Raw genomic sequence first — 19,019 nt, 5'->3', positions numbered from 1 at the left:
CAGTCAAAGGTTTTTTCTTGTAGAAAATAAAAAATATATATAGAGAGAGAATAACATGATTCAGTATTGGACGGGTTTGCCATGCTCAAGACAAATATGAACAACTACCGCTCTAGCTAGAAGATCATTGCGAGAAGAAGAAACTATATGAAAAGAAATAAATTTGAAGCGTTTGCGTGTGCGCGCGTGCTTGCATCTGTGTAGATATATATATAGCTAGTGACAAATATATAGGACCATGAGTACTTTGAACTTTCAATACTTTAATAACCATTAGAAATGATGGCTGGTACAATAGACATTGATGCAAAACATATATAGGACGCAGCTCACGTTACGATTTTAGATAGAGCTGGGAAAATTATTGCAGGCTAAAGTTATAACAAAAAACCATATAGCTAATGAGATGCCATGCTGGAGGTATCCTTTGCAATTCATGCGGTTGGATAAGAAGGTTGCATGGCAATGCCACATAGACCTTCTGCATCATCGATGCCCCGGAGCAACGTCATATATCCATTTTCACCCCAAGTGGTACCCCATGAATTCTTGAGCAGCCAATATTTGGTCCCATCCTCAGCTGTCCCGTAACCAACAGCAGTCACAGCATGGTCAATATTAGTTCCACACGGGCCCGTGAAGATGCCACTGGAGTACTGCTGGAAGTCTTGCCCACTACCCTCAATGCCAACTGAAACAGGCTGCTTCGAGACTGCCTGTAAAAGCGAGGACTCATCATTTGCGGGCACGTTCTCGTAGCCGCTGATAGTAGCTGCCGATGATGATGCCTTGTCGGTATCACAAGTGCCATCGTTTGCCATGTAAGGGTAATTATCTTCAGTTGTTATCCCTCCATTATCAATGACGTATTGGAAGGCACGAGTCATGAGTCCCCCGCTGCATCCATTGTTTCCATCACTGACATCACAGTCCACAAGTTGTTGCTCCGACAAGGAGACCAACTCGCCAGTGTTGATTTGAGTAATCCCTTCAATGGCTGCCACAGAGGAGAATGCCCAACAGCACCCTACATACATGTTGTTGGTTAGATAACTCGTTCGATGTTACTTAGTAGCATCTTTCATGTATCTTGCTATTCTTTAAATTTAAAAAACTCATTGTAAGTTTTTGAGAAGAATAACCCACTGTACATTATATATGTTGTCGCGGCCAATCCCCTCGTCGCCTGGTTGCCGGAAACGAGCTCCTGCAAAAGAAGTCCGCACTGACCGGAGGTGACTCCGGCGGGGACCCTCCGACGGTCAAGTCAGAGAGGAGACTAAGCAACAGTAGAAAAGAATCAAGGAGCTCAGCGAGAGAGAGAGGGAGAGAGCCAGAGAGGAAGAGTTCAGGGGTTTCAAAAGGAATCTCTACCAGCACTGTTGCCTTCCCCGTTTTATAGTAGGGCGCGGCATGGCGCCGTCATTAATGGCGCAGACAATGGGAGAATTGTCAAATCGCCGAAGACTGTCAGAGTCGCCGTGGGGCTGTCAAATCACCGTGGGGCTGTCAAATCAGTAGGGTTGACACATGCCTTAGGCGGGATAATGCCCCAGGGCGGCTATGCCACACGCCGCTGTCAAGACGGACAGTCTCCAGCAGTCGTACGGTGTTTGAAGGAGTGTCCGACTATATGTTGGTGCTTGGTTAAGGAATGTCGGGTGAAAACCCAGGGACCCTCCGATGGTCAGTCGGGCGCGTTGCGGGAGTCGGATATCGGGCTCCACAGTTCGGCCAGTCGAGAGCGGAGAGTGTCTGCCCGACTGACGTATACTCGGTCGGTCGGTGTTGGCAGTCGTCAGTCGGCAGAGTCGGGCGCTGATCAGGCAGGCCCGACGGTGAGTCAGCGTGAGGGGGACCGGTCGGTATATCCCAACAGTTGCCCCCCCCAACTCCTGAGTCGGATGGTATGCTGGCCAGCGTCTTTGCGTGGGCGGCGGCGTTGGGCGAAAGGAGTGGACATCCACCGTATTATGTCCCAACCCTGACGACCGTACCGTTGGTTGGTCCGGTGTCAGGCATCTCGTCGGTGTCAGACATTCTATCGGTGTCAGGCGACTCGTCGGTGTCAGACGTCCTATCGGTGTCAGGCATCCCATCGGGAATAAAAATCACCGTCTCCACCGTCTCTTCGGGAACGCGAACCGCCACGACTTTTTCGCCACGTGACAGGGAGCCGTTGGGCCAAACCCGTTCAGGCGGATAGAGTCGACGTGGCATGATCTGAGGACAGGTGCGTCGAACCGTCGGGCCGAAGAAAGGCCCAGATGTCACCACGTATCACGATCTGAGAGATCCTCGCTGGTCGTGCCTTCATCTCGGCCGTCGGGGGGCACTATATATACAGGGTCACCTGCATCCGAATTTTCACTTTCCAAACTTTCTGGTTGAGCGGTCCCTTGCCTCAGGTAACCATCCCCATTGTCCTTGGTCTTCTTCCTCGCTTCCTCGTAGTCTTTTTCTTTCTTCTTCTTCCATTCTTTGACCCCTGTTCCGGCGTAATGGCTAGAACATCTCCTCAAAGAAGTCGGTCGGAGAATCCGACTGACGATTCTCGGTTGACCCAGGAAGTGGAGGTCTCTTTACTTTCGGAGCCGAACGTTGATCGGCTCCGGGAGCAGTACTGCATCCCGGAGCAGTTTCAGCTGTTCGCCCCTAGGGCCAATGGTCGGGTTAACAACCCGCCTGCGGGCCAGGTGGATTCTACGTCGAGGACCTCCGGGCCGGTCTTCGCTTTTCGATTTCGGAGTTCGTCCGGAACGTGCTGGACTACTACGGGCTATGTCCGACGCAACTTGCGTCGAACTCAGTCTGGCTGGTAGTCAGCTTCGCCCTGCTGTGTCGGCTTTTGCCGACCAACCCTCGGATTTCACTCTTTCGAGCCTTTTTTGTTCTTCGATCCCACCCTAAAGCCCGAGGGTGGTGGTATTTCAATCCTCGGAAGGGTCTCTCCTTCATTACCGATCTTCCATCGTCGATTCATGGGTGGAAGAACCAATTCTTCTTTGTCTCTTCTTCTGTTTCTTGGGGGTTCTCTACCCGTTGGGGGGACCCCCGAACCCAACCAAAAGAGAACAATCGGGTGGAGGCCGGGAACCGAAAAGACTTCCACCGTCTGAAGGACATCTCGGTGCCGAAGCAGAAGGAGATCGTCACCGAACAGGCCCTGTACGATGTTGGTCTCAGCTCGGTGTCCCGCCTAAGTCTGTTCTGTTTGTGAGTTTTTTTTTTTATGCTGATTCTCTGTCGTCGTTGCAGATATGCCACCGAGGATGAGGTTGACGGCGGCCGACATCTGACAGCGTGCGGCATGAAAAAGGCCGACGCAAAGGGCCGAACCATCGCGGCCTCCCAAGAGGCCTCAAGTTGCTCCGTCGAGCGAGCCAGCTGGGGCGGAGGCGGAGCCCAGATGGGCGTCGGATCGGGAGCCAGTCATTGCATTATCGGTGCCGATAGTGCCCGTCGAAGTCCCGTCCAAGGGACCATCGGCCGAGGGAGTAGCCTCGCCCGAGGGGCGGGCGGCCGAGGAATCGGTCGAGGGCGTGCCAGCTGCTCGGCCGGCAGAAGAAGTTCGAGAAGAGGCGTGCGAGCCCAAGCAACGTCTGCTGCTGCCGCGCCTTCGGGAGGGACCCAGTCGGGCTCAAGCATGCCCTCCCTTTCCGACGTCAGGGTCTGGATATCCGCACGAGGGAAGGCCCCATGACATCCGACGACGACAGGAGGTCGGCCGGTGGTGGAGCGTCGGTCAGATCCCCGCTTCCCGAAGGAGCGTCGGCCCTGGCCAACCATGACTTGGCCAGGAGGCTATGCCAGGCGCTCATCCTCCCGGCCGACGTCGAGGCCATGAAGAATCAGCGGACCTCTGACATGTTGTCCTCCTTCTACCCGACCATGATCCGGGTAAGTCTTCCTTTTCGTCTCCGTTATCATTTTTCATTAGTTCTGTCTTCTGACGGTCGGCTTTATCTTTTGCAGGTGATTTATAACATATCCGAGCTCGAGACCGGATATCGAAGATTCGACGATCTGCGCGCGGCCTGAAAGGATAAGGCCATGGCCGTCGAGGCCGATAAGGTCATATTGATCGACCAGTTGCAGCAGTCGGTCGACTGGGAGGCCCGGCTTGAGGGGGAGATCTCCCGTCTCATCGAGGAGGTCTCCCGACTCACAGGCGCTCTGGCCGCTTCGGAAACCGAGCTGCAGTCGGCCCGGGACGACGCCAAGCGAAAGTTCCGCACCGTTCGTCGGTTGTGTCATGAGCGGGATGACTTCGCCAAGGAGCTCAAGGCCGAATGCGAGCAGCTCCTAATAAGCCTAGGAAACCTCGCTAAGGCTGAAGAGAACCTGTCCACCGCTCAGGCCGATGCGGACATCGCTAGGGCGGAGGCGGAGTTGGCGAAGGAAGCCATGGGTCGGGCTGTGGAGGACTTCCGCGACTCCGAGGAGTATCGGGAAGAACTTCTGGAAAGCGGCTTCCTTTCGTACCGAGTGGGGTACGAGGATGCTCGAAAAGCCATTCGAAGCTTGTATCCGGAGCTCGACCTCAGTAGCATCGTCCCGTCGGAGTCGGAGGCCCAAGCTGCGGAGGAGATGGCTGACCCATCGTCAGGAGATCGCACCATCGTAGTGGAAGCTGAAGCCGACGCAGACCAGGCCGTTAAAGGTTAGGCGGCTCCGACTCCCGAAGCGGCCCCGACCCCTGAAGCCCGAGTGGATGCGCCGACCGTCCCCAATCTTCACCCGGTGGAGGAAGCCGACTCCGAAGATTCGTCGGTCTCTTGTTTTTACTTTTGTTTAGCATACTTGTAATTAGGCTTCGGCCTAATTTTGTAAACTTAGCTCGAACTTTAATGAAATCAAAGTCTTTTTAACTTTGTCTTTTTCCTCTGTCTCCATATATGTCGAGATGTGTCTTGTGTGATTTGTCGAAGTGCTTTTCGAATGCATAAGTTGTAAGCCCAACGTACTAGTTAGGACGTTCGGTAGGATCCCAGATAATGATCCAAAATAGTCGGTAGCGCGCGCCGCGGTAAAGGCAGACCGAATTCCGACTTTGGATCAGCCTCCCGACTGTCGTGTGACCCGACGGTCGAGAGCTTAAGTCGAACGCCCGTCGCCTAGACGTGAGTCGGGTGCGTTCATCGAGTCGAAGGTCGACCGACCTTCGGACATAGCTCGATGGCTGGATCATTCCGTAGGATCCGATAGTCAAATGTCATCCGATGCGTTCAGTCGAATGGCATCCGATGCATTTAGTTGAATGGCGTCTGACGCATTTAGTCGAAAAAATGATGACAAGTCGAGTTCTCATTATCCAGACCTAGGTCGGGTACATACGTTGCACCGTATGATAAATAGTGGTAAGCCGAATATCCTTCGATCGATCATAACCTGGTCGGTAGGCTGCGAACGTGACATCGGTCGCGTTGGCGCTTGGCCTTTCTTGGCCTGGGCTGAGTCGGTGAGTCAGCCGATCATTTTGCCCGAAGGTTTGACTGGAGAAGGAGTGTAACTCCCGTCGTTGTGGATGTATCGGCCGTCGCAAGCATCCGATGTGTCGTTGGCGATCGGGCCGTTGGTTCCCAATGAAATGTTGGGCTCAAGTCGGGGCGTCGGGGCTCGTACTTCTGGCGAGCGCCGACCCACAATCGAAGAGTCGAAATTTCAGACTCCGAAGTTTTGAAACTGAATTTGTATTTTGGGCGAGGGGATACAAAGTTCACTGGTAGTACAATTTTAGATTGTCGGCATTCCAGATCCGAGGAATGGCGTTCCCTTCTAGAGTCTCCAGTCGGTAAGCTCTCGGCCCGTAGGTGTCCGCTACCTTGTAGGATCCTTCCCAGTTCGGAGCTAACTTTCCCTGGTCTAGAGGCTTCGAGACTTCTGCCTTTTTTAGGACTAGGTCCCCAGGCCTGAAAAGCTTCGGCTTGATCTTAGCGTTATAGTATCGGGCTACTCTCTATCGATAAGAAGCCATACGAAGTTGAGCCTTGCATCGGAGTTCGGATAGGAGTCCAGGTCGGCCCTCCGACACTCAGAGTTGTCCGGCTCTTGGTACTGCTCGACTCTAGTCGATGGTAGCCCGATCTCGAGCGGTATCATTGTCTTCGTCCCATAGGCCAAGCTGAAAGGTGATTCCTCCGATTGGGACACGGGGTGTCGTTCGGTATGCCCATAAGACGGAATTCAACTCTTCGACCCAGAGGCCTTTGGCTTCATTCAGTCGGGTTTTAAGTCCATGCAGAATGGTCCGGTTGGTCACCTCGACTTCACCATTGGACTGTGGGTGCCCGATCGAGGTCAGTCGGTGCGTGATATGGAATCTCGCACAGAAGTCTCTAAAGTCCTGATTGTCGAATTGTCATCCATTGTCGGTGATAATGGTGTGCGGCAATCCAAATCTGAAGATGATGGACTTCTGGACAAAGTCTTCCATCTTTCGCTCGATGATTTGTGCCAGAGGTTCGGCTTCCACCTACTTAGTGAAGTAGTCGATGGCGACGACTATGAACTTCCTCTGGCCTGATGCCGGAGGGAAAGGACCGAGTATGTCGATCCCCCACTGGGCGAAAGGCCACGGGGCGACAATAGGGGTGATTTGGCTGGCTGGTTGGTGTTGTATGTTGGCATACCTCTGGCACGGCTCACACCTCTGAACTAGCTCAGCCGCATCCTTCCTCAAGGTAGGCCAGTAGTAACCCTGCCGTAGGACTTTGTAGGCCAAGGATTTGCCCTCCAAGTGATTTTCGCAAATCCCTTCGTGTACTTCTCTGAGCGCATAGTCCGCGTCGGTTGATCCCAAGCATCTGAGCAAGAGGAGGGAGAACGACCTCTTGTAGAGTCGGCCATCCATTATCACGTATTGGGAGGCCGACCATCGGAGCCATTTGGCCTCCACGGGGTCTTCAGGGCTAATTCCGTCGGTCAGATACCGAACAATCGGATCCATCCAGCTTGGTTCGATCTCTAGTTGTAGCACCTCCTCGGCCTTGTCGATGCTCGGCTGCTCGAGATTCTCTACGAACGCCCGACTCAAGACGTTGTAAGCCGAAGTCGCAAGCCTGGAGAGTGCATCAACCCGAGTGTTCTCTGACCTAGGGATGTGGAAGATCTCGAAATATTCGAGACGTGCCACGAGATCTTTCACCTTCTGGAGATATTTTGCCATAGTCGGGTCTTGCGCCTCGAATTCACCCTTGACTTGCCCCACGATCAGCTGGGAGTCGGAGAAGACTCTGAGGCTGTCGATCCCAAGCTCCTTCGCCATCCTCAAGCCAGCGAGGAGTGCCTCATACTCGGCTTGATTGTTGGAGGCTTTAAAGTTAAATCGGAGGGCATACTCAGTGACCACCCCTTCCGAGTTGGTGAGCAGGAACCCGGCCTGCTCCCTCAAGCATTGGAAGCTCCGTCGATGTGCAGCACCCAGGTAGATCCGGGGTTAGGCTCGGAGATTGCAGCTCTTCCGAAACTCCCGCCCTCCGACCCTTGGTTGGTTGTCGGGCACTCCGCAATAAAGTCGGCCAGGACCTGGGCCTTCAAGGCAGGTCGCGGTCGGAACTGTATGTCGAACTCACTGAGCCTCATTGCCCATTTCGTCAGTCATCCCGATGTGTCGGGCCAGCGCAGTATTGCCCTCAGGGGCTGGTTGGTGAGGACCACAATGGCGTGTGCTTGAAAATACGGACGGAGTCATTGTGCGGACACGATCAGGGCGAATATCATCTTCTCCATCTTTGAGTATCGAGCTTCAGCACCGTGAAAAACTTTACTGGTGTAGTATATAGGTTGATGGATTCGACTCTCGTTCTCTCGGACGAGCACCGAGCTGACCGCCTCAGGGGAAGTGGCTAAATAGAGGTACAGCATCTCTCCGACTTCTGGCTTCACAAGCAGTGGCGGGGAGGCCAGGTACCTTTTCAGGTCTTCAAAGGCCTGCCGGCACTCATCCGACCAAGAGAAGTCCTTCGCCTATTTCAGGGTTTTGAAGAACGGGAGGCATCATTCAGCCGACCGAGAGATGAATCGACTGAGTGCGATGATTTTTCTGTTCAGCTGCTGGATCTCCTTCTTGGTGTCCGGGTGCCGCATGTCGATGATTGCCTTTATTTTCTCAGGGTTAGCCTCGATTCCTCGTTGAGAGACGAGAAATCTGAGGAACTTCTCCGAAGGCGCACTTAGTCAGATTCAGCTTCATCCGATGTCGTCGCAGAGTGCGAAACGTTTTTTTGAGATCTCGAACATGATCTGCAGTCTGCGCACTCTTTACCAGCATGTCGTCCACATACACCTCCATGTTGCATCCGATTTGATCTTTGAAGACCTTATTGACGAGTCGCTAGTAAGTGGCTCCGGTGTTCTTCAATCCGAAGGGCATTACTCTGTAGCAATAGAGGCCCTTGGCGGTCACGAAGGCGGTGTGCTCCTCATCTTCAGGCACCATCCGGATCTGATTGTATCCGGCAAAAGCATCCATGAAGCTAAGCAGTCGATGGCCGAACGTCGCATCTACCAGCTGGTCGATTTTTGGAAGTGGAAAGCTGTCCTTCAGGCGGGCGCGGTTTAGGTCGGTATAGTCGATGCAAATCCTCCAGCTCTCGTTGGCTTTTTTCACTATGACGATGTTGGCGAGCCAATCGAGGTATGCAGTTTCTCTAATGAAGCCCACCTCGAGAAGCTTGTCCACTTCTTTGTCGATGGCCTTCTATCTTTTAGGAGCAAAAGACCGTTTCTTCTGCCTCACTGGCCTCGTTGCTGGGTCGATATTGAGTCGGTGTGTCATCGTCTCCAGGGAGATGCCCGACATATCCGCTGCCGACCAAGCGAATACGTCGGCATTGGCCTTCAGCAACTCCACTAGCTGTCGTCGCTCGGGGTCGGGTAATTGAGACCCGACCCAGACCACTCGTTTGGGATTCTCCGTTATCGGGATGGGAACAGGCTGTTCGGCCGGTTCACCCCGTTCTTCCTCTTCGCACTGGTCCAACTTGTCGACCGTCAGGGAGCCCTTCAATTCGTCGCTTTGAGCAGAGATCTGGAAGCATCGGCGAGCGAGCTGTTGATCCCTGCTTATCTCTCCGACTTTATTTTTGGTCGGAAACCGAACCAGCAGATGATACGTCGAGACTATCACCCTAAGGGCGTTTAGTCCGGGCCTTCCAAGTATGGCGTTGTAGGCCGAAGGCACTTGGACGACCGCAAAGGTCAAGTGGACTGTGCTTTATCGTGGTTCGGTTCCAGCCGTCATGGGCAAAGTAACTTCCCCTTCCACCGTGACAGCATCTCCAGCGAAGTCTATCAGGGGTATGGAGACCCTCTTGAGCCGGTCGGTCGACAGTCGCATTCGGGAGAAGGTCGAGTAAAACAAGACATTCGTCGAACTTTCATTATCTACAAAGATCTTTCTTACATCATAATTTGCTATTGTTGCCGAGACAACAACAGCGTCGTCATGGAGAGTTTGGATACCCCGAACATCTTCATCTGTAAAAGTAATTATATCATCTTCGCGCAGCTTCTTTGTCGGCTCCCCTCCAGCAGTCGTCCCCGGGCCCAGTCGTTTGGAGATCATGTTAATGACCCCAGCTTTAGACTGGTTATTCGTTGTTTCTTCAGTCGGCTGGGGTCGTCGGTCGGTGACGGGTCGAGTCGGTGGGTTCCTCCGAAATTTGTCGAGATACCCTCGGCGTATGAGGGCCTCGATCTCATCCTTGAGTTGGATGCACTGCTCGATGTTGTGGCCATGGCCCCGATGGAATTGACAGTACTTTCGTCGGTCGAGACCCTTTGCCTTCAAAGACAGAGGCCGTCGCAGATATTCCTCCCCTTCGATCTCTATCAAAATCTGCGTACGAGGAGCAGAGAAAGGAGTATAGGAGTCATACCTGGGATGCGTCGGCCTCGGACTCCACCATCGAGGTGACCTCTGGCTCCGTCATTGGGGTGAGATCTGTTTGTCGGTCGGGGGCCTAATAGGCTCGGCAGGGGTCCGACCCTTCCTTCGCTTCTCCTTCGGGCCCTTGGCTTCAGTCAGGCACCGATCGGAAGCTCCTTCATCCGCGCGCATGTACTTGTACGCGCGCTCCAGCAGTTCGGTGTATGTCCGAGGGAGGGTCTTGTCCAAAGAGTAGGTAAATCGAACCTCAAGCGTGGCCACGTTGAATTGCATCACGAAGTGTCGAAGCATCTCATTTTCTCCCTGTTTGAGGAAAAAAAGGCTGTCCGAGGTTCGTGACGGCTTCCGGCTAATGCTGAAGTGGGCCACAAAAGAATGCTCAAGCTGTCCAAAGGAGTGAACACTTCTTAGGCGAAGGTCGGAGTACCAGGCCTTGGCAGCTTTGCGAAGTGTGGCGGGGAAGCCGATGCAAAGAAGAGCATCGATCGTCCCTTGGATCGTCATAAGAGCCTTATAGCTCTCCAGGTGGTCAACTGGGTCGGTGGAGCCATCATAGGGCTCCACATGGGGCATCTTGAACCGACTAGGAATCGGCTCATCGAGGATGAGTCGGGAGAGAGGTTGGATGGCCTGAAAGTCGACGTCATTCGAGGACTTTTGTCCGTCTACCTGCAACTGGGCAAGCCGACGGTCGATTTTTTCGAACCTGCGTTCGTAGTCGTCGGTCCGTCGGTGCTGAGAGACCCCAGAGGTGGAGTCTCTCGATGAATCTGAGAGGGAGGCGGACGGTGTTCGCGGCCGCTTCTCCTTTCTTGCTCGTTCCAGCTGGGACAGACGGTGTTCGAGACCGATGGGTACCAAGCCACAGCCGCCTCTCCTCCTCTCGATGGGAGTGCCGTGACAGCTACTCCCGAGGAGGAGACGGAGACCGACGCAGGCGCCGGCGGCTGCTCCTGGAGGACATCGGGTGTGCCGCCGGTTGCTCCGTCAGCGAGTGCGGCAACCGGGTTGGTTGTTGTTGAAGGTTCTTGACCGCGTCCGTCAGCACGGTCATCTGCCGCACGATCGCCGCGATCTGTACCTCCATGGTCACCACAGGATGCGGAGAGCTAGGTTCCGCCATGGAGGGTGGAGGAGAGACCTCTTCCCGACGGGGAGAGTGCCTCGCCGATCTGGTGGCCCTCGACCGCTGAGCTCTGGTTCTTGTCATCTCGAAAGAATATTTCGAGTTCTGTGGGAATCGTAATCCCTGTCGAACCTACCCCCTACCTGGCGCACCAAAACCTGTTGTGGCCAATCCCCTCATCGTCTGGTCGCCAGAAACGAGCGTCTGCAAAAGAAGTCCGCACTGATCGGAGGTGACTCCGGCGAGGACCCTCCGACGGTCAAGTCAGAGAGGAGACTAGGCAACAGTAGAAAAGAATCAAAGAGCTCAGCGAGAGAGAGAGGGAGAGAGCCAGAGAGGAAGAGTTCAGGGGTTTCGAAAGGAACCTCTACCAGCACTGTTGCCTTCCCCGTTTTATAGTAGGGCGCGGCATGGCGCCGTCATTAATGGCGCAGACAATGGAAGAATTGTCAAATCATCGAAGACTGTCAGAGTCGCCGCGGGGCTGTCAAATCACCGTGGGACTGTCAAATCAGTAGGATTGACCCATGCCTTAGGCGGGATAATGCCCCAGGGCGGCTATGCCGCACGCCGCTGTCAGGACGGACAGTCTCTAGCAGTCGTACGGTGTTTGAAGGAGTCGTCCGACTATATGTCGGTGCCTGATTAAGGAATGTCGGGTGAAAACCCAGGGATCCTCCGATCGTCAGTCGGGCGCGTTGCGGGAGTCGGATATCGGGCTCCACAGTTCGGTCAGTCGAGAGCGGAGAGGGTCTGCCCGACCGACGTATACTCGATCGGTCGGTGTCGGCAGTCATCGGTCGGCAGAGTCGGGCGCTGGTCAGGCGGGCCCGATGGTGAGTCGGCGTGAGGGGGATCGGTCGATATATCCCAACATATGTCTTACCACATTGGCCTTGATTCTTGATAGGGGTAACTGCACCTTTGGTTCTCCGGTCTATGCTGTCAGACACGTCGGTCAAGTTGGCATACTGAAAGCTTCCTGTCGTGGATTTTGTAAAGCGCATGGGCTTGAATCCAAGGTGGGAGGCTTTAACCTCCTCATTGGTCATGTCAGCAAACTGATTGAGTCCGAGCTTATATTTGCAATTGCCGGCTCTATTGACGGACTCGATGTAGTTGTAGTTGTCCTTGAAGATTTGGAATCGTCTCTCTTTCTCTATTGTATCTTTGTAGACTCGCCCATACTGAGCCATCCACTGCTCGTGCCTTGTCGACATGGGCACGTCGGCAATGCCACGAGCCATGGCTCCAAAGACCCAAACACCTAAGACTATCAATGCAAGCACAAAACATCGGTGAGCCATTGCTGTGGAAAGACTTTGGAATGGTTCAGCTAAGTGGGTTGAGTAGCTATTTAGAATTGGGGGGGATGTGGGCTAAGAGCTTGGGTAGCTTGAGTGTTTATATAGAGGTTTGGCTGGGAAGAGACCTGGAACTTTGTGTGTCCTCTTGACGCATAATCACACGTCTTCCAGAGCATGATGAGCGGTAGCTGATTTGGCTGAACGAAGATGTCTCGCTCGTCCAATATTGCTGTGCGCCCGCTCAATGCTCTCCAGAAAACGTGTGACACACTTCAGGAGAGGACCAGCCGAGTCGCCTCGTGGGCCACAATATAATGATCCAAACGAGAATTGCGCACCCAAATTCGGCCCGAGTGGCTATCAGTGGCCTCTAAATTTTGCATAACGAGTTTTAGGACGCGGACCGGTTTGCTCTACCAAGTCTATCAAATATTTGGTAAATAGGCGGTCGGTCTACTTACCAAAATAAAAAAAAAAAACAGGCGGTGGGTCATTGCATTGTGAAGTCATAGTAATGCACCAATGACAATAAAGACGTGCAAGGAAGACGTAAGGTAATTCAGCATCTTAACTAGGTGATTTAACAATAATAATAATAAAAGAGACTACCGGAACCATATAATATTATCAAGTCTTTGAGGACTACCGGAACCATGATATATTGTGAGGTCTTTTGGGTGGTACAAATGTAACGTGAAAACAGATGTTTACTACTCATGTGCGTGTCCTATAGAGAATATATATATATATATATATATATAGACAGCAAACACATAGACAATTGACACCACCTGAAATTTATAACGGATTGAGAAAGAATTTGCTTACAAGTGTTCAAAACACTTGGTTAAACAAAATTTGGTTAGTTAGTTGATAATTTAAGTGTTGATGGTTGTTGTATTTGCATATTTTATATCAATGGTGGGATTGATAAGAGAGATGGATTCTTTATTTTTACCTATGATGCGAGGTCTTCATTTGTGAGTGACTTATTAGATTATAGAAAAGGAGCTAAACCAACCTCCACATAATCTGATTCATAGACTCTTGATGTGTATATCATACATACAATTTAAAAAAATAAAATACAATAATTAAAGATGCCAAAATAATCTTTCGAGTGGATCAATCCTCCATTATCAAGAAGAAATCTAATTATATGATAAGAGGCTAAGAGAGCCCACTTGGTATAATTATCATTGCAGTTATTTTCAAAATCGACAAAGTTCCAAAATGAAGCTTTATTGCTTCTTTTAATGATAAAGACTACAATTATTTTAGCAAGATCTTTTTTTAGTTACGGGTGCAAATAGTTCCTTCCTAAAATAATTCTTGCTTATCCAAAAAAAAAAAAGAAGATAGTCAACTGATGAAATAAATAAATCAATCTAATTCTAAGAAATCTTAGTTGATGCATTACTACTCATCATTTACTAGGATCAAATATTAAAATGCTGTATATAATGCATGAGCGTATTGATCACATGGAATTTTGCCATTCACATATGCATCACTTTGGAAACTAGAACTTGTATCAACAATCACCACCTCTTACTTCACAACAAAAGTTTATGGATCAGATCTTTCAGGGATGCAGTCTCAAAAAATTGGACCAGACATAATTATAATACGAGAGATTGATAGCTTGGAAGGAGTTTGGAAACTCGCAAACGGGTGATGGATTGTGGGAGCAGCATTCCAAAGAGTGATGAGCGGCCAAGGACGTGTTTCGACAGACAATTTGTTTGTTTGTTTTGGAATCTGCGGCCGTTCATCACGCTTAAATTTAGAAAACGAGTGCAAAGACTTTGGTAATGGTTAAGCGTACTGGAGGGGATGCGAGCAAAGAGCTAGGGTGGCTTGAGTGATTGTATAGAGGCTTGGCGTAGAAGAAATCAAGAAACCTGGAATCTTACGTGCGCTCTTAACTTGCATCACACATCTCGAAAAGCGTGTTAAGCGGTAGCTGATTTGCTTGAACATAGACTGCGCTCGTCAAGAAATGCGTGACGCGCTTCAGGAGTAGACCGGAGTCGCCTCTTGAGCCACAATACAATGATCAAAACGAGCTTTGCGCACCCAATTTCGGCCCGAGTTGCTATCATTAGTCTTTGGGTTTCCGGCCTCCAAGATCAATAATAATTGGGCTTATGATGATTTGTTAAAACAAAAAGGAATGGAGAAAGAAGAAGAATAAGAAGATAATGCCATACGATTCTTTGGACGACGCGGACCAGTTCACATGACAAGTCTGCCAAATACTTCATTTTCTTTTACGTATTTATTTCCACTTTATTTTTGGATTTATCGGGCTTACAATTGATTAAGACCTACAGTAACTAGTCTGCAAAACTCTAGTCATACAAGCGGACAAGTGTTGGGTCACACTCTAATATTTTAGATTGTTCCAAGAGTGGATGGTTACATGGGAAGTCATTATCATGCACCGATGGCATTGAGGGTTTATTTTTGATAGATAAATATCATTGAAAAGTTTATGATGAGTTTTTTTACCGGCCAACTTATCATATCTTTATACTTCGCTACACTGCTAAATTATTTTCCTCTACATAATATTTATCCATAAAATGGATAGAAAAACTTATCCACTTGGAAGATGAGTAAATTATTTTTCCACTCATATATCGGTGAAATAATTTTTTTATTTTATTTCTAAAATATCACTAATCTTATAATAATAATAATATATAATATTATATTATTTTATGATTTAGTAATATAATATATAATATAATGAATATAATATGATATTATTATATAATAATAATATTTATATAATATAGGTTATTATAGAAAATATGGATATATTTTACTTACTCGAAAAATAATAATGCAAAAGAATATAGATAATAGTTGACGGAGCCACATTTCAATGCATAAAAAAATGATAATTAAGTTATTTTTCTATCTACATGTTGTTCGAATATATTTCCTAAAAAGAATATAAATTTTTTAGTAAATTTTCTATCCCCAAGAAAACAGGTCCTAAAGAAAGACGGAAAGCAAGTCGACATCTTAAGTAGGTGGTTTTAAATAACAAATAGAGTTCCAGAACTAAATCATATTACCAAGCCATTAGTGTGGTGCAAATATGATGCAATAACAGATATTGACTCATGTGTCAATCCTATACTAAAAACATATACATGATCTCTATTTATGGTCAAAACATAGATAATTGACATCACCCCAAATTATTATGGATTGAGAAAGAATTTGCTTAGAAATGTTATAAAACACATGGTTGCATTATATAATTTGGTTAATTAGCCGATAATTTAAATGTTGATGGAAGCAGTTTACATATTTTATCTCAATGAAGAGATTGATTAGAGAGAGAGTTTTTTTATTTTTACCTATGATGAAAGGATTAAGTCTGCCAGTGATTTAGGTGGAAAAAAGGGGTACAAGATGTACCAAAGACATGAATAAGACAAAAAGGAACAGAACTAAAGCAACCTCCACGCAGTTTGATTCATAGATTCTTGATATATCTAAGACATAATTGAAAAAATTAAAACACAATGATTAAAGATGCCAAAATGAAGGATTCCACTCGTCAAAGTGGTCTGATGCTGAATATAATATGCATAAGCATGTTGATCACATGGAATTTTGCCATTCATATACGCATGACTTTGGAAACTAGGACCTATTTCATCGATCACCACCTCTTAATCAGCAACAAAAGATTCTGGATCTGATTTTTTAGGGATGCAACCTCAAAAAATTGGACTTGATATGGTTAAGTATGGGAGGTTCCCCAAAACCCCTTCCCAATTTTCTCAAAAATTAAAATAAAATAAAATTGTGCAGGACTCCTTAACTCCAAAAAAGTAGTTCAAGATTAGATTAAATCATTTACGCTAATTTAAATTTTGTAAAAAATGCAAAATAGCATGCATATTTTGGTTCTTAGAATGGAAATATGTTAGTGGTCAAAAATAAAAATTACATATAATGCACTTTTGCCTCCTATGTTCGCACCTACTTGTGGCAGAAGCCCTTCCCTCATCTGTGACAATAATTGCGACACTTTCAATTTTGTTCTTAACAAAATTGTTTAATGGTTGCAGACTATTCCACCAGGCAATTTAACAGCCGGTATTGCTACTTACTATAAGGAATCATATGTAATCTATTATGGCATGAATATCTCACTCAAGCACAAGGGAGGAATGTGGAATACTAGGCTTGATTAGGAAGACCTTATAGATATGGAAGAAATGACTTGATCAGGAAGAGGATTAGATGGAAAGATTTGATGAAGAAGAAAAAGGATATAGATGGCTTTTCACGAAGGATCTCTCTTGAATGTGTAATTTTTATTTTTTTAAGTAATGAACTCCATTAGCTAGTATGTAGGAGAAGTTCTATTCCTATTTGACTTCAAGATACTAACTAAAACTAAATAAAATGCCAGATTGCATAGAAGTTATGTCTAGGAGCAACCTGATGATGGGAGCAAACAGTCTTCGTGAATTCACTCTAGTCATGCATACAAAACAAGTATGGCAATATAGTATTTCTCATCCCACAATAAAATATTGTAAACTTATATCGTCATATAGCTCTGCTTTAGGTCTCTTGAGTTTAATGAATAATTGTTTTGATTAGCAAATTTAATGAAAATTTTATACATATTTATATCGCATAAAATAATGTCAATAAACTTGTGACATGAAATCAACTTTTTGCTGAGCAAAGTGATAGAACAAGATTTGGCTCTAAACGAAGCTAATGAGCAGTGCTCCATGAATGCAGATATAAGAACCAGAGGCATGTCCCTATCCTTCACATAGCAAGAGAGAAAAGGAGTTCTGAGGGAAATATAAGATTTATTATAATATTAACTTAATTATATATGTTTTAAATATTGTTTGTCTTGTCATTGCACATAAAATATTAAGAAGATATCGTTTGTCAAAGCCTTTTGTTATACATGTTTCTCATTTAAACTTTGCAAATTAACCTAAGTGTATAAGAGAGAACATTATTTATGGTTCAATACCCACATGCTTGGCAAACACTAAGGATGCGTTTGGTTATACTTTTTGATTTTTGATTTTTAAAAAATATTTTTAATTTTTTTTTAATTTTTGCTATTGAGTAAAAATAAAAAAAAAGTAAAAAGTATGTTTAGTAACTACGTTGCTATAAAGCAAAATGCAAGATTTGGGGATGGCAGGTGAAGAGCTTGACGAGAGAGAAGGATTCAGGAAGGAAGGGAGAAGGGGGTGGAGAGGTGAAGAGCTAAACGAGGGAGAAAGATTCGGGCTCTTTACTTTTTGATTTGACGTTTTAGATATGCGGAAGCAAAAAAAAGTAAAAAAGTAAGTTTTGGAAAGTAAAAAATTTTTACTTTGCATATAAAATAATTATTTTAATTTTTTTGATTTTTACTTTTTGCTTTTCATGGTGTTACCAAATATTGCTTTTTGATTTTTATTTTTTAAAAATCAAAAAATAAAAAAAAAAACTTTTTCAATGGCTAACCAAACGCACCCTAAAAGAACGGATACTCACTTTTAACATGAAAATGGAGGATCAAACTCATTGTTAGAAGAGTTTCTTTGTACCAATCTTTAAAAATGGCAACCATAACTAAAGGGTCTTTTGGGAGGGCTTATCTAGAATTCCACGTTCTTTCTATGACGTTTTATTTTCCAATTTTGTTTGATTTACTCATATGAGATGGATATGACCCATCCAAAAAAAAAAAAAAAAGGCAACCATATAATTCATAAATATTTTCTAGTACCTACTACATATCTGAGTTGGATATGTATCCAATCAAGATTTTTTGGAGCTGACATGAGGGTCCAGGTAACACAGCTGATGAATAGATCAACACTGTGAATGAATGATGATAATGTGTTCATATTTGATCATAGCTTTCTCTTGTTCCAAACTAGAGAAGGATTCCCTGGTGAAGGAACGATTTCCAAGTCATTTGGTACAACAACCAAGGACTTGCCATCTTGGATAACTGGCGCCTTCATTTTTTTGGCACATAATGTGCAGACATTGTGCGTGATAAGAGTATCAAAAGAGTTGCAAGTCATTCTGAACTCAGAGCTTTGGATCTTGTAAACTTAATAGAGGAACCCCTGTCCGATTCTCTAATAGCCATTACTATGAGCAATAATTGCGATCTTTCAATTGTTGTGCCATGCTAAAGAACTGACCACAACAACCCAGCCTGGACTATCTTCTATTAAACAGAAAATTTGTACCCATTTATATTGACGAGGTAAAGATGATATTGAGCTTAGCCATTTCAAAACTCAAGGCCAAAGAATAATTTTTTGTACACCATACCCAATATGAAAAAAATACACCGCCCCACCTGATTGGGCCATGTAGTCTCCACTTTCCAACGCATATTTAAACCTATAGGTCTGCTTTTTCGGTTGAAATTTTGAATGACGAAAATACCCATCTTCTTTTAAAAAAATTATGACATCCCATGGTCATATTATAATATCGTGCAGTCAAATAATAACTTTCTGCATATATGATGTCATAAAGAAGGGAGAGATATTTTCGTCATTTAAAAATTCATAAATTTTCAATGAAGAAAATATCCTTCTCTTTTTATGACTTTTGAAAGAAAAATTATGACATCCTGCATGCAGGAAGTCATAATTTGATCTATGGGATGTCATAATAT

General features: G+C 46.8%; 1 protein-coding gene across 1 annotated transcript; it reads right to left on the bottom strand.

Moving 5' to 3' along the window:
• Nucleotides 1-330: 330 nt before the first annotated feature.
• Nucleotides 331-12,384, bottom strand: LOC140855869 (senescence-specific cysteine protease SAG39-like). The gene is made up of 2 exons (XM_073253076.1): nucleotides 11,905-12,384; nucleotides 331-1,027 (listed from the first exon to the last, which is right to left on the bottom strand). Exons 1-2 carry the CDS (start codon nucleotides 12,323-12,325, stop codon nucleotides 435-437), a joined length of 1,014 nt encoding a protein of 337 aa, XP_073109177.1. The 5' UTR covers nucleotides 12,326-12,384; the 3' UTR covers nucleotides 331-434.
• Nucleotides 12,385-19,019: the final 6,635 nt, after the last annotated feature.

This window comes from Elaeis guineensis, chromosome 2 (genome assembly GCF_000442705.2).
Source record: "Elaeis guineensis isolate ETL-2024a chromosome 2, EG11, whole genome shotgun sequence".
Lineage (NCBI taxonomy): Eukaryota > Viridiplantae > Streptophyta > Magnoliopsida > Arecales > Arecaceae > Elaeis > Elaeis guineensis.
The sequence above is the reverse complement of the archived record's forward strand: the minus strand, read 5'-3'. Positions and strand labels throughout refer to the sequence as shown.

Excerpts from the sequence above, each read along its gene's own strand:
- LOC140855869 (XM_073253076.1), bottom strand. The coding sequence starts at position 12,325 with ATGGCTCACCGATGTTTTGTGCTTGCATTGATAGTCTTAGGTGTTTGG. Across the intron at positions 1,028-11,904 it reads CAAGAATCAAGGCCAATGTG|GGTGCTGTTGGGCATTCTCC; the intron begins GTAAGACATATG and ends ACATGTATGTAG.